Source organism: Carettochelys insculpta, chromosome 22, assembly GCF_033958435.1.
Source record: "Carettochelys insculpta isolate YL-2023 chromosome 22, ASM3395843v1, whole genome shotgun sequence".
Classification (NCBI taxonomy): Eukaryota; Metazoa; Chordata; order Testudines; family Carettochelyidae; genus Carettochelys; species Carettochelys insculpta.
Genome location: NC_134158.1, coordinates 10633528 through 10654765, shown reverse-complemented (window position 1 = coordinate 10654765; position 21238 = coordinate 10633528). Strand labels below are relative to the sequence as shown.

The 21238-nt window shown below is 72.3% G+C and overlaps 3 protein-coding genes across 6 annotated transcripts in view; 1 reads left to right on the top strand and 2 right to left on the bottom strand.

Moving 5' to 3' along the window:
- Positions 1–128: 128 nt before the first annotated feature.
- Positions 129–14078, bottom strand: EHMT2 (euchromatic histone lysine methyltransferase 2). 4 transcript variants are annotated; one of them, XM_075017621.1, is made up of 27 exons: positions 14055–14078; positions 13763–13805; positions 13037–13107; positions 11889–11961; positions 11499–11596; positions 11211–11378; positions 10729–10866; positions 10521–10632; positions 10338–10436; positions 9966–10111; positions 9382–9525; positions 8529–8752; positions 8250–8435; positions 7176–7258; positions 6976–7082; positions 6767–6889; positions 6573–6674; positions 5982–6086; positions 5376–5530; positions 4391–4558; positions 3770–3914; positions 3253–3330; positions 2841–2956; positions 2014–2100; positions 1846–1924; positions 761–936; positions 129–606 (listed from the first exon to the last, which is right to left on the bottom strand). In XM_075017621.1, exons 1-27 carry the CDS (start codon positions 14061–14063, stop codon positions 426–428), a joined length of 3216 nt encoding a protein of 1071 aa, XP_074873722.1. In that variant the 5' UTR covers positions 14064–14078; the 3' UTR covers positions 129–425. The 4 variants fall into 4 exon arrangements, with proteins under 4 accessions (XP_074873722.1, XP_074873720.1, XP_074873721.1 ...); XM_075017619.1 differs by lacking the exons at positions 13037–13107; positions 13763–13805; positions 14055–14078 and adding exons at positions 12391–12620; positions 12847–12975 and having other exon boundaries at positions 11889–12039; XM_075017620.1 differs by lacking the exons at positions 13037–13107; positions 13763–13805; positions 14055–14078 and adding exons at positions 12391–12620; positions 12847–12975.
- A 1477-nt stretch (positions 14079–15555) lies between these two features.
- LOC142025124 (zinc finger and BTB domain-containing protein 12-like) lies at positions 15556–18175 on the bottom strand. The gene is given in 4 exon segments (XM_075017650.1): positions 15556–16875; positions 16877–16945; positions 16948–17632; positions 18063–18175. Coding segments are annotated over 3 exon segments (1275 nt in total). The 5' UTR covers positions 17581–17632; positions 18063–18175; the 3' UTR covers positions 15556–16302.
- Positions 18176–18931: 756 nt separating this feature from the next.
- Positions 18932–21238, top strand: part of LOC142024699 (transmembrane protease serine 9-like) — a 28083-nt gene continuing 25776 nt past the window's right edge. Inside the window, 4 exon segments of the mRNA XM_075016852.1 lie at positions 18932–19047; positions 19205–19444; positions 20313–20498; positions 20671–20844. Coding sequence (XP_074872953.1) covers positions 19008–19047; positions 19205–19444; positions 20313–20498; positions 20671–20844 — 640 coding nt within the window. The 5' untranslated portion in view covers positions 18932–19007.

Below are 21238 nucleotides of genomic sequence, written 5' to 3'. Positions count from 1 at the left end.
ACAATCGCACAGACACCCACACGCCTACGTACGCACAGACACGTGCACTCGCCCCCAGCACAACGGCACAGAGACCCACACGCCCTGGGCAGCCGGGCCCAGACAGATGGACGGACGGACGCGGCCAGCCCCGGACAGCGTTTATTGGGTTGGGGCATTACAGTTAAAAAGGGGCCGAGCCCCAGTGTGGGGTGAACACGGCACCCGCCCACCCGGGCCCAGCGCCTGGGGGTCAGATGGGAGCAGCCGGCCCCCACCTGCTGCCAGGGAGGGACCCCGGGGAGCCCTGAGGCACCACAGAGCTGAAGAGTGGGGCGGGGGGGCTGCGGCTGGGGAGCTCAAAACCCAGAAGGAGCAGGAGGACGTCTCCCCAGGGGGCTCAGGGGCCTGGCTGGGGCAGGTCGGGGCTGTCCCTGGGGGGGGGCTCAGGGGCCCAGCAGGGGCAGGGGCCCGGCCTCGGGCAGCAGCTCGGGGTGGGCCTCCAGCCGGGCCAGGCGGCTGTGCTCCAGGGCGATGGCCTCGGCCGAGTGTTTGCACTTCTCCGCCCCACACTGGCAGGTGAAGTATTTGCTCTTGATGTCCCAGAACCGGTCGCCGTAGTCGAACCTGGGGGCGGGGGGGGAGGGGGTCAGCGCTGGCCCCGAACCCCAGCGCAACACCTTAGCCCCTCCAAAACATAGAACAAATAACAGTCCAGGCCCCGCCCCCGCCCAGCCCCGCCCCCGGCCCCGCCCCCGGCCCCGCCCCCGGCCCCGCGCACCCCAGCTCCTCGCCGGCGCGGATGTGGCGGCTGCTGAAGAAGGCGATGCGCGGGAACCGCAGGTCCTGGTGCAGCATGAACACCCGCACCGGGATGATGTTGGGCTCGCACAGGTGGTTGATGAACCGGCTCACGTTGCCGTAGTAACGGGCGTCGATGCAGTACACCTCGCCGTCCTGGGGGGAGGGGGGACCCAGGAGTCCAGGCGCCCCAGGGAGGCCCCCTCCCTTCCCCAAGCCGGGGAAACCCGGCGTCCGCCCCCCCCCACCCTGCCGACCCCTCGACCCCACTCCCCTCCCACAGCCGGGGGAACCAGGCGTCCGCCCCCCCCCTCCGCCAACCCCTCGACCCCCCTCCCCTCCCACAGCCGGGGGGAACCCAGGCGTCCGCCCCCCCCACCCCACCGACCCCTCTCCCCTCCCACAGCCGGGGGAACCAGGCGTCCGCCCCCCCCCCTCCGCCAACCCCTCGACCCCACTCCCCTCCCACAGCCGGGGGGAACCAGGCGTCCGCCCTCCCCCGCCAACCCCTCGACCCCCCTCCCCTCCCACAGCCGGGGGGAACCCAGGCGTCCGCTCCCCCCCCGCCGACCCCTCGACCCCCCTCCCCTCCCACAGCCGGGGGGAACCCAGGCGTCCGCCCCCCCCCGCCGACCCCTCGACCCCCCTCCCCTCCCACAGCCGGGGGGAACCCAGGCGTCCGCTCCCCCCCCGCCGACCCCTCGACCCCCCTCCCCTCCCACAGCCGGGGGGAACCCAGGCGTCCGCCCCCCCCCGCCGACCCCTCGACCCCCCTCCCCTCCCAGAGCCGGGAGGAACCAGGCGTCCGCCCTCCCCCGCCGACCCCTCGACCGCCCTCCCCTCCCACAGCCGGGGGGAACCCAGGCGTCCGCCTCCCCCCGCCGACCCCTCGACCCCCCTCCCCTCCCACAGCCGGGGGGAACCAGGCGTCCGCCCCCCCCTGCCGACCCCTCGACCCCCCTCCCCTCCCACAGCCGGGGGGAACCCAGGCATCCGCCCCCCCCAACCCCTCGACCCCCCTCCCCTCCCACAGCCAGAGGGAACCAGGCGTCCGCCCCCGCTTACCTTGTTGTCCAGGTCAAAGAGATACGAGTCATCTTCCCGCACGTCGGCCTCTGCGTCCGAAATCAGCTCCCCCACGTACCTGGGGCAAGGAGGGCAGGGCTGGGTGAAGGCCCCTCCCCTCTCGAGGGGCCCCCCCTGTCCCCCCTGGGCCAGGCCCTGCTCACTCACTCGCAGATGAAGGTGCCCTGGGCAATGGCCTGCAGCGCACGCACCCCCCAGCCCATCTTGGCCGTGCGGTAGAGCTGCAGCCGGACCCTGCGAGGGAGAAACCGTCAGCAGAGCCTCGGTCCCCCCGCCGCGGGCTCCCTCCCCCCCCCCAGAGCCCCCCTCGGTCCCCCGCCGCGGGCTCCCTCCCCCCGCCCCAGAGCCCCCCTCGGTCCCCCGGGGATCCCCCGCCGCAGCATCCCTCCCCCCCCCCAGAGCCCCCCTCGGTCCCCGGGGGCATCCCCCGCCGCGGCATCCCTCCCTCCCACCAGAGCCCCCCTCGGTCCCCCGGGGCATCCCCCGCCGTGGGCTCCCTCCCTCCCACCAGAGCCCCCCTCGGTCCCCCGCCGCGGGCTCCCTCCCCCCGCCCCAGAGCCCCCCTCGGTCCCCCGGGGATCCCCCGCCGCAGCATCCCTCCCCCCCCCCAGAGCCCCCCTCGGTCCCCGGGGGCATCCCCCGCCGCGGCATCCCTCCCTCCCACCAGAGCCCCCCTCGGTCCCCCGGGGCATCTCCCGCCACAGCATCCCTCCCTCCCACCAGAGCCCCCCTCGGTCCCCCGGGGCATCCCCCGCCGTGGGCTCCCTCCCCCCCACCAGAGCCCCCCTCGGTCCCCCGGGGCATCCCCCGCCACGGCTCCATCCCCCCCCCCGAGCCCCCTCATTACCCCAGGCATCCCCCACTGCGGGCTCCCTCTCCCCCAGAGCCCCCTCGGTCCCCCGGGGATCCCCCACTTGGGGTCCCTCCCCCCCAGAGCCCCCTCGGTCCCCGGGGGCGCTGGGCTGGGGACTCACTTGATCCCACTCTGCACCACACGGTTCTTGCAGGTGCGCCAGCAGGTGCAGGCCTGGTTACACTCAAAGATCAGCGGCGGCTCGATCTTGTTGAATTCCTGGAGGAGGCGCCCGTCCTGGGGGTGGGGGGAGGTATGAGTCACCTCCTAATGGTCCCCACACTCTACCCCCCATCCCAGCCCCTGGGTTGCGGGGGGACAGAAAGCTGTCTCTCTCATTTGTCAGTTTCCAGCCCCCCACCATGTCGGTTTCTAGGCCACGTGGGTCTGTCCGATAGCTCTAGGTTCATGTCCTCCCTCTAGCCACGTGTCGGTTTCTAGTTCCCCCTCTGGCTCTATTATGGGGTTTCAAAGACTACCCCTGGATCCAAGTGGCGGTTTCTGGGCCCCCCCACCGTGCGCGCGTTGCTCACCTTGTCATACCAGCAGCGGATGCTGAGCTGGCCGCACAAGCAGTTGCTGGAGGAGCAGTCGTCTTGGCAGGTGCAGTGCTGGGGGATGAGAAGGGACAAGTAAGAGGGACTCCGCCCTCCCCGACCCCTGCCCTTCCTTTCCCCACACAAAGGCCACAGTCTGACTGGGCTCCCACTGCCGCCGCTCCTGCCCCCCAACTCTTCCATATGCCCCCCCTCGCTCAGGGCAGCCCCCACAGGTCTCAGCTCCCCCCAGGGGGCGTCCTTGACCCCATGGTTGTTGGCTTCTAGACACGCTGGGCACCCAGCCTTCACCTCTTTCTTCCCCAAGGCCTCACAAGACCCCCATGCTTTCTGCATTCGTCAGTTTCTAACCTCCCCAGTCCTGAGCATGTCAGTTTCTAGGCTCCCCCAACCGTCCACGTTGGTTTCTAGGTTCCCTTGCCAATATTCTGCCTACGCTGGTTTCTAGGCTCCCCCAGTTCTGCCCGCGTCACTGTCTAGCCCCGGCCCGCACCTGCAGGTGGGTGATGTTGCGGTCGATGTTCATCGTGGAGGTCTCGCAGTTCTCCGAGATGTACTTGTAGTCGCCAGGACAGGGCTCGTCATCCACCGAGTTGACGCAGGGGATGGGCACGTTCTCGTAGCCACGGGCCACGTCCCTGGGGGGCAGGGGGGTTGTGATGGAGTGGGGGATACCTGTGTGTGTGTGTGTGTGGCTCACAGAGGGTGGGGGGCTCCTGCTGAGGGTAACCCTGACGACCAGGTAACACCTTTGTACTGCAGACAAAGGAGGAGGTGGAGCCTGAGGGGTTTGAATTGGAACTGGGAGTTGGAAGCAGTGAGTCTGGGCTGGGAGAGAGAGAGACAAAGGAGGGGGCCAGGCCCCGGCTCTGGGGGCCCCTCGGGGCCTCCTCTCCCCAACATGGATGGGACTGGCTGTCTCTGCCGGCTGTACTGACTCCTCTGTACGACGCTGTGTCCTGTCGGCTAATAAACCCGCTGTTCTCCTGCTGAGTGAGAGACTCTCCTGCCTGCGGATGGGGTGCAGAGCTTGGGGGACCCCAGAACCCCATCACAGGGGTGAGCGTGGAGCGGCCAGCAGGGGGCAGCCCCCCGGCCCCCCGCCCCTCCTCACCTGCTGATGATGCGCTCGGTGCGCAGCGCCCGGTTGAGAGCACCCTGGCGGATCTTGCGGTTCAGCTGCAGCGCGAACCAGACCTCTGAGTTCTCCAGCGTCAGGTCCATGGGGCAGTCGCCCTCCTTGTTCCGCACCTCAGGGTCGGCCCCGCGTGACAAGAACAGCCTGGGGGGGGGGGGGGGGGGGGCCTTCAGCCCAGAGCGAACCCAGGTGTCCGGCCCCACCCCGCGAGGAAAGAACCCAGGCGTCCAGCCCCCAGCCCCCAGCCCCCTGCCCCAGAGGAACCCAGGCGTCTGGCCCCACCCCGCGAGGAAAGAACCCAGGCGTCCGGCCCCCAGCCCCCTGCCCCAGAGCGAACCCAGGCGTCCGGCCCCACCCCACGAGGAAAGAACCCAGGCGTCCGGCCCCCAGCCCCCTGCCCCAGAGAAACCCAGGTGTCCGGCCTGACTGCTGTGAATGAACCCAGATGTCCGGCCCCCCGGCACGGAGGAGGCCGGGCCCGGAGGAGGCTGGGCCAGGCCAGGCGCAGCGCGGAGGAGGCCGGGCCAGGCCCCGGTGCGGAGGAGGCCGGGCCCAGAGGAGGCCGGGCCGGGCCGGGCCAGGCGCAGCGCGGAGGAGGCCGGGCCCAGAGGAGGCCGGGCCGGGCCGGGCCAGGCGCAGCGCGGAGGAGGCCGGGCCCAGAAGAGGCCGGGCCGGGCCAGGCGCAGCGCGGAGTAGGCCGGGCCCAGAGGAGGCCGGGCCGGGCCGGGCCAGGTGCAGCGCGGAGGAGGCCGGGCCCAGAAGAGGCCGGGCCGGGCCGGGCCAGGCGCAGCGCGGAGGAGGCCGGGCCCAGAGGAGGCCGGGCCGGGCCAGGCGCAGCGCGGAGGAGGCCGGGCCCAGAGGAGGCCGGGCCGGGCCAGGCGCAGCGCGGAGGAGGCCGGGCCCAGAGGAGGCCGGGCCGGGCCAGGCGCAGCGCGGAGGAGGCCGGGCCCCGGCGGCTCACGTGACGCAGTCGCGGTAGCTCTCGCGGGCGGCGATGTGCAGGGGCGTGTCGCCGTGGCAGTTCACGGCCTGCAGGTCGCACTGGGCGTTCAGCAGCACCTCCGCGATCTCCGCGCTGCCCGTGAAGGAGGCCCAGTGCAGGCAGATGTTCTCCTCCTGCAGGGGGAGAGGTGACGGGGAGCCTCGAAACCGGCCCGGCCCGGCCCGGAGATGGAGAAGGGGGAGCCCTAAAACCGGCAATTCTGAGCCTGGATGCTGGAAGGGGAGAGCCGCAAAAGCAGCACAACCCAGCCCGGAGCTGTGGAGGGGCAGCCTTGAAACTGGCAAAGTGCAGCTGCGGGGTGGAGCTGGCTAGAAACAGACACCTGTGCTGACAGGAGCTGGCGACCAGAGCCAGCTGCTGGAGCTGGGCCCTGAGTAACACGCGACCTGGGAGGGGACCCTGGAAACCGACAAAGAGAGGGAGGGACTTGGGGGAGCCTGGAAACTGATAGATGCAGACACAGCAACAGCTGCCAATTTGGGGGGCACGAGAATCCAGGCCACGATTCAGAGGCGAGCGGAGACCCCGGGAGCCGGGGGGGGGGGGGGAGGGGCCGCGACTTACGTTGTCGGTCAGCGTCACGTCCGCACCCCGGGTCAGCAGCATGCGGATCACCTCGATGTGCTTGTGCTCTGCGGCCCAAATGATGGGGGTCCAGCCGCCGTTATCCTGCCAGGTGCAGCACAGTGCAGGGGTCAGCCAGGCCCCCCCCGCAGTGCAGTGCGCGCCCCACAGCCGGGCCCTCCTCCCCCCGGCAGTGCAGTGCGCGCACCACAGCCGGGCCCTCCTCCCCCCGGCAGTGCAGTGCGCGCCCCACAGCCGGGCCCCCCTCCCCCCGGCAGTGCAGTGCGCGCCCCACAGCCGGGCCCCCCTCCCCCCGGCAGTGCAGTGCGCGCCCCACAGCCGGGCCCCCCTCCCCCCGGCAGTGCAGTGCACGCCCCACAGCCGGGCCCCCCTCCCCCTGGCAGTGCAGTGCACGCCCCACAGCCGGGCCCCCCTCCGCCTGGCAGTGCAGTGCGCGCCCCACAGCCGGGCCCCCCTCCCCCGGCAGTGCAGTGTGCGCCCCACAGCCGGGCCCCCCTGGCCCCCGCAGCCCGAACGCCAGCTGGGGAACTAGGGTGAGCCCTGAACATGACCCCCCGGCTCCTGGCTCACCTGTGCGTTGACGTCCACCTGGCCCGTGGCCAGCAGCAGGGAGACCATGGCCAGGTTCCCACTCTTGGCTGCGTGGTGAAGGCAGGTGGAGCCGTCCTCCTCCTGGGGGGCGAGAAGAAGGGGGTGGGTCGCCCCGGTCACCCCCGGCCCCTCCCCCCCGCCCGTCCCGTCCCGGCCCCGCCCGTCCCGCTGACCTTGCTGTAGACGCAGCCGCCCCGCCGCACCAGGTACCGCGCTATCTCCAGCTGGTTGCTGACCACCGCCTCCATCAGCGGCGTCCGGCGTGTCTTGTCCACCGCGTTGATGTTGGCACCAGCCTGGGGTGGGGGACGGGACCGGGGGTTTAATAGCCAGTGCTGAGGCCCCTCCCCCACCCCGGTGGCCCCTGCCCCTCCCCTCCCACCTGCAGCAGCACGTGGCAGATCTCCAGGTAGCCCTTCTGGGCGGCGGCGTGCAGTGGGCTGCGCTTGCTCTGCTGATCGCTCTGGAAATTGGGATCCAGGTTGTCCACTGGGGGGGAGGAGGGAGAAATGGGGAGAAGGTCAGAGCTGGGGGGGCGGCCACACGCCCGTCTCCCCCAGCTTCCCCTCAGCCCCCACTCACGCAGCATCAGCAGCACCTTCTGCAGCTCGCCCTGCTTGACGGAGAGGTAGAGCTGGCGCGGGTGGAACCGCAACTTCTTCCTCCTGCGGGGCCAGCCCCAGAGACACAGGGTCAGCAGGGAGGGAGGGCGAGGAACAGAGCACTGGTGGGTGCCGTGGGATCACAGGGGTTTGGGGGAATCAGGACAACAGAGCACTGGTGGGTGCGGTGGGATCACAGGGGTTTGGGGGAGGGAAAGGTACAGGGAGACCGGGGAGAGCGGCGTAAGAACCTGGGGATTCAGAGAGGCAGACTGGGTGTCCTTAGAATCACAGGGACGTGTGGGGAGAGAGAGGGTGCGGAGAAGGATAAGTGAGTGCCATGGATGACTAGGACGTACCAAAGGGCAGAAAAAGGCAGATGAGGAGGAAGATGGATGTGGGCGGGGGTGGTTGTGGAGCACCTATAGGGCATGGATTCCAGGGAGAGAATGGTGGATTGGTGGCGGCCGTGGGATCGCGATGGGCAGAGGGAGACGGATTGGTGGGCGAAATGGGATCGCGATAGGCACAGGGAAGTAGATTGGTAGGTGCAGGGGGATCGCGGTGGGCAGAGGGAGACAGATTGGTGGCTGCCGTGGGATCGTCATGGGCAGAAGGAGACAGATTAGTGGCTGCCGTGGGATCGCAATGGGTGGAAGGAGACAGATTGGGGTCCACCATGGGATCGCGGTGGGAGGAGGCAGATTGGTGTGTGAAGTGGGATCGCAGTGGACGGAGGGAGACAGATTGGTGGCAGCCGTGGGATCGCGGTGGGCGGAGGGACACGGATTGGTGGCCACCGTGGGATCGCGGTGGGAGACGGATTGGTGGCCACCGTGGGATCGCGGTGGGCGGAGGGAGACGGATTGGTGGCCGCCGTGGGATCGCGGTGGGAGGAGGCAGATTGGTGTGTGAAGTGGGATCGCAGTGGACGGAGGGAGACAGATTGGTGGCCGCTGTGGGATCGCGGTGGGCAGAGGGAGACGGATTGGTGGCCGCCGTGGGATCTCCGATAGACGAACGCTCTCAGGAAGGAGGGCTCTGGGGGTCCCACCTCTCAGCCTCCTGGACGATCAGCGCCTTCTCCAGCACCTCCCGGCTCGGCCCCGGGCCCAGCCCCAGCGGCGAGATGGTGGCGCCCGAGGGTAGCGTCAGCATGGGGCCCCCGGAGCTGTCGATCCCGTCGGCCAGGGGGTCGGGGCCGAGCAGGCGCCCCTCACCCTTCCCCCGCATGCGGGCGCTGAAGGGGAAAGGAGGGGCAGCGGGTGGGGGTCAGAGCCTGCGACTCCCCCTCCCCCCCCGCGGCTGCCCAGCCCCCGCCCCGCCGGCTGACCTGGGCTGGGTGGTGTCGGCGCGGCCGGGGGCGTCGGGGGGCGCCAGGCCGGGGGGCAGGGGGGCGGGCGTGGAGGTGTCGGGGCGGGCGATGCTGATCTCCTGGGCCTCCGAGGCGTCCTCGCCGCAGTGCGGGCAGAAGATGAGGCCGTTGAGCTGCGAGACGCAGCCCTTGTGGAACCGGTGGCTCACCCGGAAGTCGGGGTGGCACTCCAGGAAGGTGCCCTGCGGGGAGCCCGTCTCAGTCCCGCCCCCCGGCCTCTGCCCCCGCCCCGCCCGTGCCCCCGGCGCCTGCCCTCTGCCCCCCGCCCCGCCCGTGCCCCCCGGCGCCTGCCTCCCAGCCTCTGCTCTCTGCCCCCCGCCTCGCCCCGCCCGTGCCCCCGGCGCCTGCTCTCTGCCCCCCGCCCCGCCCGTGCCCCCCAGCGCCTGCCCCCTGCCCCCGCCCCGCCCGTGCCCCCCAGCGCCTGCCCCCCAGCCTCTGCTTTCTGCCCCCCGCCCCACCAGTGCCCCCCAGCGCCTGCCCCCCAGCGCCTGCTCTCTGCCCCCCACCCCGCCCGTGCCCCCCAGCGCCTGCCCCCCAGCCTCTGCTCTCTGCCCCCCGCCCCACCCGTGCCTCCCAGCTTCTGCTCTCTGCTCCTCACTCCCACACCCCAGCGCCTGCCCCCCGCCCCGCCCCCCACCCGTGCCCACCTCACTCCCGCCCCCCAGCGCCTGCCCCACAACCTCTGCCCCCCACCCCATCCCGTGCCCCTCACTCCCACCTCCCAGCGCCTGCCCCTTGCCCCCCCAGCACTGCCCATGCCCCTTGCTCCTGCTCCCCAGCCTCTGCCCGCCCAGCCCCCCGCCCCACTCACGGCAGTGCAGAAGTGCCCGCAGCCGGGGCAGCAGTGGTGTTTGACCATGTGGGCGCGATGGGCTTCGCACAGCACCATGAGGGGCACGCGGCTGGAGGGGCGCATGGTCTCCCGCTTCAGCACGCAGCTGCTGCAGCCGCTCAGCTGGGGGGTAGGGAGGGGTCGGCCCGGACGCCTGGGTTCCCCCGCCGCCTGGAGCCTCAGCCCTGCCCGGCTGCAGCCCCGCCCCCGGCCCCCATCCAGGTGGGGTCCCTGCCCCCCACCTCCCCCCTCGCCCCCGGGCCTGACCCCACCGCTCCCGGGGGCCCCCCACCTCCCCCCTCGCCCCCGGGCCTGACCCCACCGCTCCCTGGGGCCCCCCACCTCCCCCCTCGCCCCCGGGCCTGACCCCACCGCTCCCGGGGGCCCCCCACCTCCCCCCTCGCCCCCGGGCCTGACCCCACCGCTCCCGGGGGCCCCCCACCTCCCCCCTCGCCCCCGGGCCTGACCCCACCGCTCCCTGGGGCCCCCCACCTCCCCCCTCGCCCCCTCGCCTGACCCCACTGCTCCCTGGGGCCCCCCACCTCCCCCCGGCCCGGCCCCACCTCGCCGTCGGCGCTCTCGGTGGCCATGCAGTGGCTGCGTGCCGCCTCGCTGAGCCGCTCGATCTTGGGGGCCTCCATGCGGCAGGAGCAGAGGGGCAGCTCCTCGAAACGCTCCGTCTCCAGCGAGCTCGTCTCGTTCGACACCCCTGAGCCGGCAGGCGCGTCAGGGGGACCCAGCGGGGGCAGGGCCACGGGGGGGGGGGGGGGGGGATCACAGGGCAGAACAGGGACCCCCCAGGTCAGACGCTTGTGGGGGAAGCCGGGGAGGCGGACGGGAACGGGGCCGCACCTGCCTGGGAGACGACCACCGGGGGCAGAGAAGCGGGACGGGGGCGGCTGAGGAGGGCCAGAGGGACCCCCCGGGGGGCTCACCTGCGTGGGCGGGCGACAGCGCCCCCTCGCCGGGCAGCTCCAGGCACCCCAGCGGCACCTCGGTGTACTCGCTCGGCCCGGCCCCTGCCCCGTTGACGCCTGGCAGAGAGGGGCGGAGCCGGGTCAGAGCCAGGGAGGGAGTCCCGCCCCCGGCCCCGCCCCTCGCCCCGACTCGCCCCTCACCTCGCCCGTCCTCGGGCCGAGTCTCCTTCCGCTTGCGCTTGCGCGACGGCTTCACCCAGGGGCTGTCGCTCCGCCAGTGCTTCTTGGCCTTGCGCTTGGTGCTGGAGGCGCTCTGGGGGCGGGGGCGGGGCAAACGAGACATCATGCGGGTGAGTTCTCCTGCCCCCGGCACACGCCCCAGCCCCCCACAGCCCTCACCCTGGCTCACCCTGTCTGACATGGTCCCCGATTCTTCCTCCTCCTCCTCCTCCTCTTCCTCCTCCTCGTCCTCCTCTTCCTCATCCTCCTCCTCGTCCTCCTCCTCCTCCTCCTCGGTAACCGGCTCCCCAGCCCCGTCCACCTCCGACTGCGCATGAGATGGGAAAAGCTCAGCGGGCGGGCAGCGAACCCAGGCGTCCAGGCGAGGGAGTCCCCATGTGACAGCCACCGCCCCGCCCCGCCCCACAGCCAGCCCCCCGTCAGCGCCAGGTGAGGGGTCCCCGTGTGACGGCCCCCGTCCCGCCCCAGAGCCAGCCCCCGTCAGCGCTGGGCGAGGGGTCCCCATGTGACAGCCGCCGCCCCGCCCCGCCCCAGAGCCACCCCCCATCAGCGCTGGGCGAGGGGTCCCCGTGTGACAGCTCCTGCCCTGCCCCAGAGCCAGCCGCAGCTCAGTGTTGGGTGGGGGATCCCCGGCTCCCCACCCTGCCACACCTTGCTGTCCGAGTCACCAGGCTCGCCCACAGAGTAGCTGTCGTAAAACAGACTGAAGTCGTCACCCACTTCGGTCTCCCACTCCTCCAGGGGTCCCCGGCCCCCCGAGGGGCCCCCCAAGGGGCGGGACTCGCTGGGTGGTGCGGCCATCTCCTCCGTCACCGTGATCTGCGGGGACACAATGGGTCAGCACCGCCCAGTGCTCCAGGAAGGAGGGACGGACCCAGGGGCCAGGACAGCCGCGGTCTCAGCCCCGGGGGGGACCCAGGCATCCGGGTGCAGCCCTACCTCGGTGCTGGCTCGGGGGCTGGTCCCCTGCAGGGACGATGGGATCTGCTTGTGCATCGAATCCACCACGTAGTCCAGCTTCCGCCGCTTGGCCGGCTCTGGGGGGTGGGAGTCAACTGGGGGACAGGAGAGACACCCCCAGCCCTGCCACTGCCCCTCAGGCCCGCCCCACAGCCGCTGCCCCCCAACCCTGCCACTGCCCCTTAGTCCCACCCCACAGCCGCTGCCCCCCCAGCCCTGCCACTGCCCCTCAGTCCTGCCCCACAGCCGCTGCCCCACCAGCCCTGCCACTGCCCCTTAGTTCCACCGCACAGCCGCTGCCCCCCCCAGCCCTGCCACTGCCCCTCAGTCCCGCCCCACAGCCGCTGCCCCCCCCAGCCCTGCCTGTACCCGGCTCCTCCATGCTTCGCAGCTCGTCAGAAACCCGGAAGTGCAGCATTTCGGAGACTCGCTTTTCAGGGACCTGGGCACAGTTTTTGTGGGTCAGACGTGGGGCGCGGAATCCAGATGTCTGGGCAACACCCAGGTGGCGGGGGATTCCCTAGGAAGGGGGGCCCCAGGCACGCAGGTGAATTCCCTTGGGAAGGAGGCACCGGGGCCCCAGGCTTGTGGGCGACACCTGGGTGGGGGAGGATTCCCCTGGGAAGGGGGTGCCAGGGACCCAGGCATCCGGGCAACAGCTGGGTGGGGGAGGATTCCCCTGGGAAGGGGGTGCCAGGGACCGAGGTATCCGGGCGACACCTGGGTGGGGGTGGATTCCCCTGGGAAGGGGGTGCCAGGGACCCAGGTGTCTGGGCTGAGCCCCATCCCAGCGGCGCTGCGAGCAGAGCGCCCGCGGCCGGCAGCTCCGGGGCGGTACGTGACAGCCCAACCCCGGCACACCCGGACCCACCTGCCCATTGCTGGCTTTGGCCATGGTCTTGCGGGCCCGGTGCACCTTGGGGGGGGGCTCCGGGGCGGGGGGCTCTGCGGCAGGGGGGGCCCCGGGCAGGCTGAGCAGCCGCATGGCCAAGCTCTGCACCGAGGGGGGCGACTTGCCGGTGCCCGTCAGCGACATCTTTGCTCGGCTCGGCCCCGTGCCCCCCTTGCTGGGCGAGGCCGGCAGCGTCTTGCTGGCGTGGCCTGCGGGCGACACCACTCCTCAGTGCCCCCCCCGACCTGCGCCCCTCCGCCTCCCTGCCCCCCCACCCGTGGCCCCTCCCCGCTTCGCAGCCCCCCGGCCCCCTCCAGCCTTCCCCCAACTCACAACCCCCAACCCACAGCCCCCTCCAGCCTCCCTCACTCCCCACCCACAGGCCCCCCAACATCCCCCCGATCCACAGCCCCCCAGTGCCCCTACGCCCCTCACCTGGCAGCCCCTTGGTCCCCAGGCCGGGTGAGGCTGTGAAGGCAGCCGGGGTCCCCTCCTCCTCTGGGGCTGCTCCAGTTGCCTCCCTAGGGTCTCCGGATGCCTGGGTCCGCACCACCTCGGCACCGCTGCTCCCCTCCGGGGGGGGACTCTCCCCACTCCCTCCCCCGCCGCGCTCCCCATCCCGAACCAGCTTCCACTTCTCCTCCGGCCCCAGGGCCCCAGTGGAGGGTCCTGCGGGGTCCCGGGGGTGCACCTGGCCTGGGGACAAGACAGGGCGTTACTGCGACCCAGGCTGCAAAGATCAGTCCCAGCAGGTGACGGAGACGGGGCAGTGGGGGATGAGGGGCTGGAGATGGGGGCAGGACGGGGGCAGTGGGGGTTGGGGGGCTGGAGAGGGGGGCAGGACGGGGGCAGTGGCGGTTGGGGGGCTGGAGAGGGGGGCAGGACGGGGGCAGTGGGGGTTGGGGGGCAGGACGGGGGCAGTGTGGGATGAGGGGCTGGAGAGGGGGCAGGACGGGGGCAGTGCAGGTTGGGGGGCAGGACGGGGGCAGTGTGGGATGAGGGGCTGGAAAGGGAGCAGGACGGGGGCAGTGTGGGATGAGGAGCTGGAGAGGGGGGCAGGACGGGGGCAGTGGCGGTTGTGGGGCTGGAGAGGGGGGCAGGATGGGGCAGTGGGGGTTGGGGGGCTGGAGAGGGGGCAGGACGGGGGCAGTGGCGGTTGGGGGGCTGGAGAGGGGGGCAGGACGGGGGCAGTGTGGGATGAGGGGCTGGAGAGGGGGGCAGGACGGGGGCAGTGGCGGTTGGGGGGCTGGAGAGGGGGGCAGGACGGGGGCAGTGGGGGTTGGGGGCCCCGCCGCAGTTGGTGGGTGGTGATGGGGGTCTGGGGGGCACTGGCGGCCCCGCCCCCTCTCACCTGTCTCCCCCGGATCCGCCTCCATCCCCCGCAACGCAGCCCGCTGGGGAGAGAGACACGGGTCAGCCCGCAGCGCCCCGGACGCCGGGGTCCCCCCACTCCCCCCCCGGCCCGCACCGCGGGGTCCCCCCACTCCCCCCCCGGCCCGCCCCGCGGGGTCCCCGCTCCTCCCCCCCCTCCGCCCGCACCGCGGGGTCCCCCCGCCCCGCCCCCGCCCGCCCGCACCCCGGATCCCCGCCCCTCCCCCGCCCGCACCGCCGGGTCCCCCCGCTCCTCCCGCCACCTCGCCTGCCTCCTCCATGGCTCAGTCCCGGCGGCGCCGGCAGTGACGTCAGCGGAGGGGCGGGGAGCGCGGACGCCCCGCCCCTCGTCACCCCATTGGCCGTATCCTGGGGAACCTCCGCCGTCGCCCCGCCCCCCCCCCGGGGGACCCAGGCGTCCGGCCGGGCGCAGGGGAGAAGCGGGAGGGGCCGGTGTCCCCCGGCTCACAACCCCCCGCCCCGCCCCGCGTGTCCCCGGGACCCAGGAGTCCGAGCGCGGCTCAGCCCCCTCCCCCTCGGGACCCAGGCGTCCGGCCCCTCCCCCCAGTAGGACAATGCGGACGCTAATTTTCCTTTTGTTCTTTATTTAAAAAAAAAAAAAAGTTTGAAACAACCTAAAACCGGGGTGTGAGGGGGCCGGAGGGGAACCCCCGAGCCACAGCCCCCCACGTCACCCCCCGAGGGGCCAGGGCCAGGCCCTGCCCCATTCCCTGCCCCAGCCAGTGGCTGTCCGCCCTTGCCGAGTGCAGGCTGCTACCCCCCCGGAAGAGATGGATAAAAGCCTACTACTGCTACCAGCTACTAGAGTGCCCCCCGCCCGACCCCCCAGGTCTCCTGGCCCAGCACCCCGCTCTGCGCACTCCCTCGGGGGGCCAGCCAGCTGGGCAGCTCCCACCACCTTCCCTGTCTTTGGTTGGGGGGCAAACACACCCCCCATGAGCCCCCGGAACATCTGGGACAACCCCCGAGCCAGGCCCTGGCTCCTCCCGCCGGCCCCGCTCCCCAGCAGTGTCCCGAGAGCAGAGCTGTCCGCGTGTGCTGCCCTGGGGGTGCGCAGCCCCCCGGCCTCGCTCAACGGCGTTTGTTCTGCTCATGGACGAAAAATTGTAGTATCACCACTCCCCATCCCTCCAGACCTGGGCATCCTGGGCCCCAGCCCCCTGCTCTCACCACCAGCCCCCACTGCCCCCCCAGCGCCAGGGAGAACCCAGGAGTCCTGGCTCCCAGACCTGCTCTCACCACCAGCCCCCACTGCCCTCCCAGTGCCGGGAGAACCCAGGAGTCCTGGCTCCCAGACCTGCTCTCACCACCAGCCCCCACTGCCCTCCCAGCGCCAGGGAGAACCCAGGAGTCCTGGCTCCCAGCCCCTGCTCTCACCACCAGCCCCCACTGCCCTCCCAGTGCCAGAGAGAACCCAGGAGTCCTGGCGCCCGGCCCCCTGCTCTCACCACCAGCCCCCACTGCCCTCCCAGTGCCAGAGAGAACCCAGGAGTGCTGGCTCCCGGCCCCTGCTCTCACCACCAGCCCCCACTGCCCTCCCAGCGCCGGGAGAACCCAGGAGTCCTGGCTCCCGGCCCCCTGCTCTCACCACCAGCCCCCACTGCCCTCCCAGCGCCGGGAGAACCCAGGAGTGCTGGCTCCCAGCCCCTGCTCTCACCACCAGCCCCCACTGCCCCCCCAGCGCCAGGGAGAACCCAGGAGTCCTGGCTCCCAGCCCCCTGCTCTAGCCACCAGCCCCCACTGCCCTCCCAGCGCCAGGGAGAACCCAGGAGTCCTGACACCCAGCCCTGCTCTAACCACCAGCCCCCACTGCCCTCCCAGAGCCAGGACAAGAACCCAGGCACCCAGCTCTGACTCTCCCAGTGTCAGGGAGACAACTCAGGAGTCTTGGCTCCTAGCACCCCCTCCCCACTCTAGCCACTAGACACACCACTGCCCCTCTAGAACCAGGCACAAACCCAGGAGTCCTGGCTCCCAGCACCTGCTCTAACCACCAGCCCTCACTGCTCTCCCAGCTCTGGAAAGAGAACCCAGGAGCCCTGGCTGCCAGCCCCCTCCATTCTAACCACTAGACCCCCACTGTCCTTTCAGAGCCAGGAGAAGAACCCAGGCACCCAGCTTTGACTCCCCCAGTGTCAGGGAGAGAACCCAGGAGTCCTGGCTCCCAGCCCTGCTCCAACCACCAGCCCCCACTGCCCTCCCAGCACCGGGGAGAACCCAGGAGTCCTGGCTCCCAGCCCTGCTCCAACCACCAGCCCCCACTGCCCTCCCAGCGCTGGGAGAACCCAGGAGTCCTGGCTCCCGCCCCCCTGCTCTAACCACCAGCCCCCACTGCCCTCCCAGCGCTGGGAGAACCCAGGAGTCCTGGCTCTTGGCCCCCTGCTCTAACCACCAGCCCCCACTGCCCTCCCAGTGCTGGGAGAACCCAGGAGTCCTGGCTCCCAGCCCCCGCTCCACCCAGCAGCCCCCCTCCCCCCAGCGCGGGGGAGCGCCGGCCGGCTAGGGCAGCAGCAGGTTGAGCTCGGCGCCGCCGGCCTCCAGCACGTTCTCGGCGGTGGTCTTGCCGTGCTGCTCCTTGAGGTGGCGGCGGATGGCGGGCTTGTGGGCGAAGCGCACGTCGCAGTAGGAGCAGCGGTAGGGGCGCTGCCCGCTGTGCAGGTTGAGGTGGTCGTGCAGCGTGGACTTCTGGGTGAAGCTCTTGCCGCACACGGCGCAGGAGTGGGACTTGACGCCGCGGTGCACGTTCATGTGCCGGTTGAGGTTGCTGCTGTGGTTGAACTGCTTGCCGCAGCGGGGGCACATGAAGACGAAGTGCTGCGCCCGCATGTGGAAGACCAGCTTCTCCACCCCCTGGAAGGCCTCCTCGCACTTGGCGCAGCGCAGGCCGCGCAGGGGGGGCGGGGGCGGGGGCGCCGCTGCCGCCGCCGCCGCCACCTGGGGGCGCTCATCCCCGGAGCCCCCGCCCGGGAAGAGGAGCAGCCCCTCGCCCTCGGCGTCCTCCGCCAGGCTGTAGCAGGCCTGGACCACGCCCTGGGGGGCCGCCTCGGGCGCCGCCGGCCCCTCGGCCACCGTGGAGTTCACCTGGGCCTCCTCCGCCTGTGCCCCCTCCGTGCCCCACGCCGCCGCCGCCGCCGCCTGCTGCTTCTTGTGCCGCTGCGCCACCTCCAGCGCCGACTCCACCTTGACGATGCAGATGTCGGCCGCGCCCTCCTCCTCCTCTTCCTCCTCCTCCTCGTCCTTCAGCTCCAGCTCCTCCAGCTCCAGCTTGAGCTGCCGGGCCGGCAGGCGGGGGCGGCCCCAGGGGGCCGGGGCGCGGGCCAGCAGCGGGGGGCCCCGGGCGGGCGGGGCGGGGCCGCCCTTGGCCGGGGGGTCCTCCTTGAGGCCGATCTGGGGCTCGATGAACTGGGAGAGGGCGTTGCGGCACTTCTCCACCACGTGCTCCATCTGCAGGTAGCTGGCGGCCGTCAGGTAGTTGACGATGTCGCGGACGGCGAACTCCAGGGCGCCGGTGTAGCAGGAGAGCAGCAGGTCGGCCACGATGGAGGCGCTGTGCATGAGGGAGACCTGCAGCTCGGAGGAGGGGTTCAGCAGGAACTGGTCGCGCAGGAAGGGGGAGCAGGCCGCCAGGATCACCTTGTGGCCCCGGAACTTGAGGCTCTCGGCCACGATGGTGACGTCGCAGAAGCGCTCCTCCGAGCGCAGCTGGTTCATGTTGCGCAGCGTGGCCGCCTCGTGGCCCGGCAGCTGGAAGCGCAGCAGCTCCACGCCCGAGGCCATGGCGGGGGCCGGGCCGACCCGAGCCGGGGCAGCGAGCGCAGCTGGGGCCGGGCTGGGGGCAGAGAGGACGGGGTCAGTGCAGGCCGGACGCTCCCTCCCGCCCCAGCCGCCCCCATCTGCTGCCTGCCCGCACCCCTCCGGCGCCCGAACTGCAGCGACGCCCCATTGCACCCTGCCCCCCATCGTGCCCAGCCCCCCACTGCACCCCAACAACCCATAGCGCCCAGCCCCCCACTGCACCCCGTAGGGCCCGCACCCCTCCTGCGCCCAAGCTGCAGCGATGCCCCACGGCACCCTGCCCCATAGGGCCCAGCCCCCCATTGCACCCCAGCACCCCATAGCGCCCAGCCCCCCATTGCACCCCAGCACCCCATAGCGCCCCCGCCACTACGCTCTGCCCCCCGCTGCTTCCTGCCCTGCAGCGCCGGCCTGGCCCCCCCCAGCCCCCCGACTCCCCCGCCTGCCCCTCCCCCTCCGCGCACCCCGGGTCTCGCGCGCACGGGCCGGGGCGGCCGTTAAAGGCGCGGGGCCGGGCGGGTTTTTGTCCGCCGGACGGAAAGTGACCGGCGGGGGCAGGACAATGGGGGGCGGGGCCGGCGAGGCCGCGGGGCATTATGGGACGAGGACGGGGCGGGGGTGGCGGCCCCGGTGCATTCTGGGATGCGGGCTTCGGGACCCCTTTTACGACTCGCGCCCTCCCCTTTAAGGGCACTAACGTCATCACCCGGCGTCCGCGCGAGACGGGCGGGGTTTTGCCTCGTGAAATCACCATGGAAACCACCGCGCCCCTTCCCGCAGAGGGGGCGGGGCTCGGGCGCCTGGGTCCCGGGAGGGGGCGGGGCTAGGGGCGGGGCTCGGGTCTCTGGGTCCCTGGAGGGGGCGGGGCTCGGCTCTCTGGGTCCCTAGAGGGGGCGGGGCTGGGGGCGGGGCGCGGGTCTCTGGATTCTGAGAGGGGGCGGGGCTAGGGGCGGGGCTCGGGTCTCTGGGTCCTGGGAGGGGGCGGGGCTAGGGGCGGGGCTCGGGGCTCTGGGTCCCGGGAGGGGGCGGGTCTGGGGGCGGGGCTCGGGGCTCTGGGTCCCGGGAGGGGGCGGGGCTCGGGGCTCTGGGTCCCGGGAGGGGGCGGGTCTGGGGGCGGGGCTCGGGGCTCTGGGTCCCGGGAGGGGGCGGGTCTGGGGGCGGGGCTCGGGGCTCTGGGTCCCGGGAGGGGGCGGGGCTCGGGTCTCTGGGTTCCGGGAGGGGGCGGGGCTCGGGGCGGGGCTCGGGGCTCTGGGTCCCGGGAGGGGGCGGGTCTGGGGGCGGGGCTCGGGGCTCTGGGTCCCGGGAGGGGGCGGGGCTAGGGGCGGGGCTCGGGGCTCTGGGTCCCGGGAGGGGGCTGGTGCAGCACAGAGCGAAGCGGCGGCGCTGGCAGCAGGTGCCCGTGTCCCGCCATGGCCCTGCGCCTCCTCCTGCTGCTCGTCCTCTGCCCGGGTAGGGGCCGGGGAGCCCCCCGCCCCCCGCACTGCTCCCCCTCCTCCCCCGCCCCCCGCTGCCCCCTCCCTCTCCTTCCCCTCCCCCTCTGCCCCCCCGGTCCCTGCTCCCCCCACTGTCCCCCCACCCCGCCGCGTCTGACTCCTGCCCCCCGCAGGTGCCCGGGTCCAGCCCCCCGAGGCGGCGGTGCGCTCCTGCAGCCGGGACGTGGCCATCCGCAACGGCACCTTCGCCCTGTCGGACGGGTACCGCCCGGGCAGCCTCCTGACCTACTCCTGCCCCCCGGGCCGCTACCCGCACCCCGCCCGCACCCGCCTCTGCCGCACCAGCGGCCACTGGGCCTGGCTCCCTGCGCCCCCCGGCCCCGGCACGGCCCACAGCCAGCCCCGCTGCCGAGGTACGGCCGGGGGCTGCGAGCCGGACGCCTGGGTTCTCTGGGCGCTGGGGGCCAGTGGAGGCTGGTGGTTAGAGCAGGGCTGGGAGCCAGGACTCCTGGGTTCTCTGGGCGCTGGGAGGGCAGTGGGGGCTGGTGGTTAGAGCAGGGGTGGGAGCCAGGACTCCTGGGTTCTCTGGGCGCTGGGGGCCAGTGGAGGCTGGTGGTTAGAGCAGGGGCTGGGAGCCAGGACTCCTGGGTTCTCCCGGCGCTGGGAGGGCAGTGGGGGCTGGTGGTGTGATGGGGTTTTGGGGTCCCCCAAGCTCTGCACCCTGTCCGCAGGCAGGAGAGTCTCTCACTCAGCAGGAGAACAGCGGGTTTATTAGGCGACAGGACACAGCGTCGTACAGAGGAGTCAGTGCAGCCGGCAGAGACAGCCAGTCCCATCCATGCTGGGGAGAGGAGGCCCCGAGGGGTCCCCAGAGCCGGGGCCTGGCCCCCTCCTTTGTCTCTCTCTCTCTCCCAGCCCAGACTAACTGCTTCCAACTCCCAGTTCCAATTCAAACTCCTCAGGCTCCACCTCCCCCTTTGTCTGCAGTACAAAGGTGTTACCTGGTCGTCAGGGTTACCCTCAGCAGGAGCCCCCCACCCTCTGTGAGCCCCTCACACACACAGGTAGCCCCCACTCCAGCACACAGGGGCTGGGAGCCAGGACTCCTGGGTTCTCTGGGCGCTGGGGGGCAGTGGGGGCTGGTGGTTAGAGCAGGGGCTGGGAGCCAGGACTCCTGGGTTCTCCCCGGTGCTGGGAGGGCAGTGGGGGCTGGTGGTTAGAGCAGGGAAGGGGCTGGGAGCCAGGACTCCTGGGTTCTCCCCACTTGCGTTCTGCTTCCAGTGATCCGCTGCCCAGCCCAACTGGCCTTTGAGAACGGCTCGTTCCAGCCGCGCCAGCGGGAGTACCCCGTGGGCAGCGAGCTCCGCTTTGAGTGCCTGGATGGGTACGTGCTGCGCGGGCCAGCCCGGCGCGTCTGCCAGGGCAGCGGGCACTGGGACGGGGACACCCCTACCTGCGATGATGGAGGTAAGCCCCCAAGAGCTCCCCCGTCCCTGCACCCCATGGCCATCCACAGCCCCTGGGCGAGTCGGGGGGGGGGCTGGAGGCTTGGGGGCCGGGGGACTCGGGGTGCAGGTGAACCAGGGGGTTGGAGGCTGGGGACCCCGGGGGCCATTCTCAGCTCTCACTCTCCCCCCAGCGGCGCACTGCCCCAACCCTGGGGTGCCGCCGGGGGCGGTGAAGACGGGCAGCCGGTACCGGCTGGGCGACCAGGTCTCCTACCGCTGCCAGCAGGGGCTGGCGTTGGTGGGCTCTGCCCGGCGGGAGTGCACCGAGGCCGGGGAGTGGTCGGGGGCCGAGCCCAGCTGCAGAGGTGAGTCCCCCGCACATTCCTCCTGCCCCGGGCCCCTCCCTCTGTCTCTGAACCTCCCCCGCCATGGGGTTCGGGGTCCCCAGGCTCTTCCCCGCTCCCCGGCAGGCAGGAGTGACTCTCACCCAGCAGGTAGCACAGGAGGTTGATGAGGCGACAGAGCCCAGCTCAGCACAGAGGGGTCAGTGCAGCCGGCAGAGACAGTCACTGCAACCCGTCCTGGGGAGAGGAGCCCGAGGGGGGCCCCTCTGGGGTGCAGCTTCCCCCCTCGCCAGGCTGGCGCCTTCCAGCTCCCTCTCCCCCAGCTCCTAACTGCCGCCCCCGATTCCAACCCAGCTCGGCTCCTCCCTGCTCTGTGCTCAGGGCAGAGGTGTTACCTGCCAGCCCAGGGGTCATC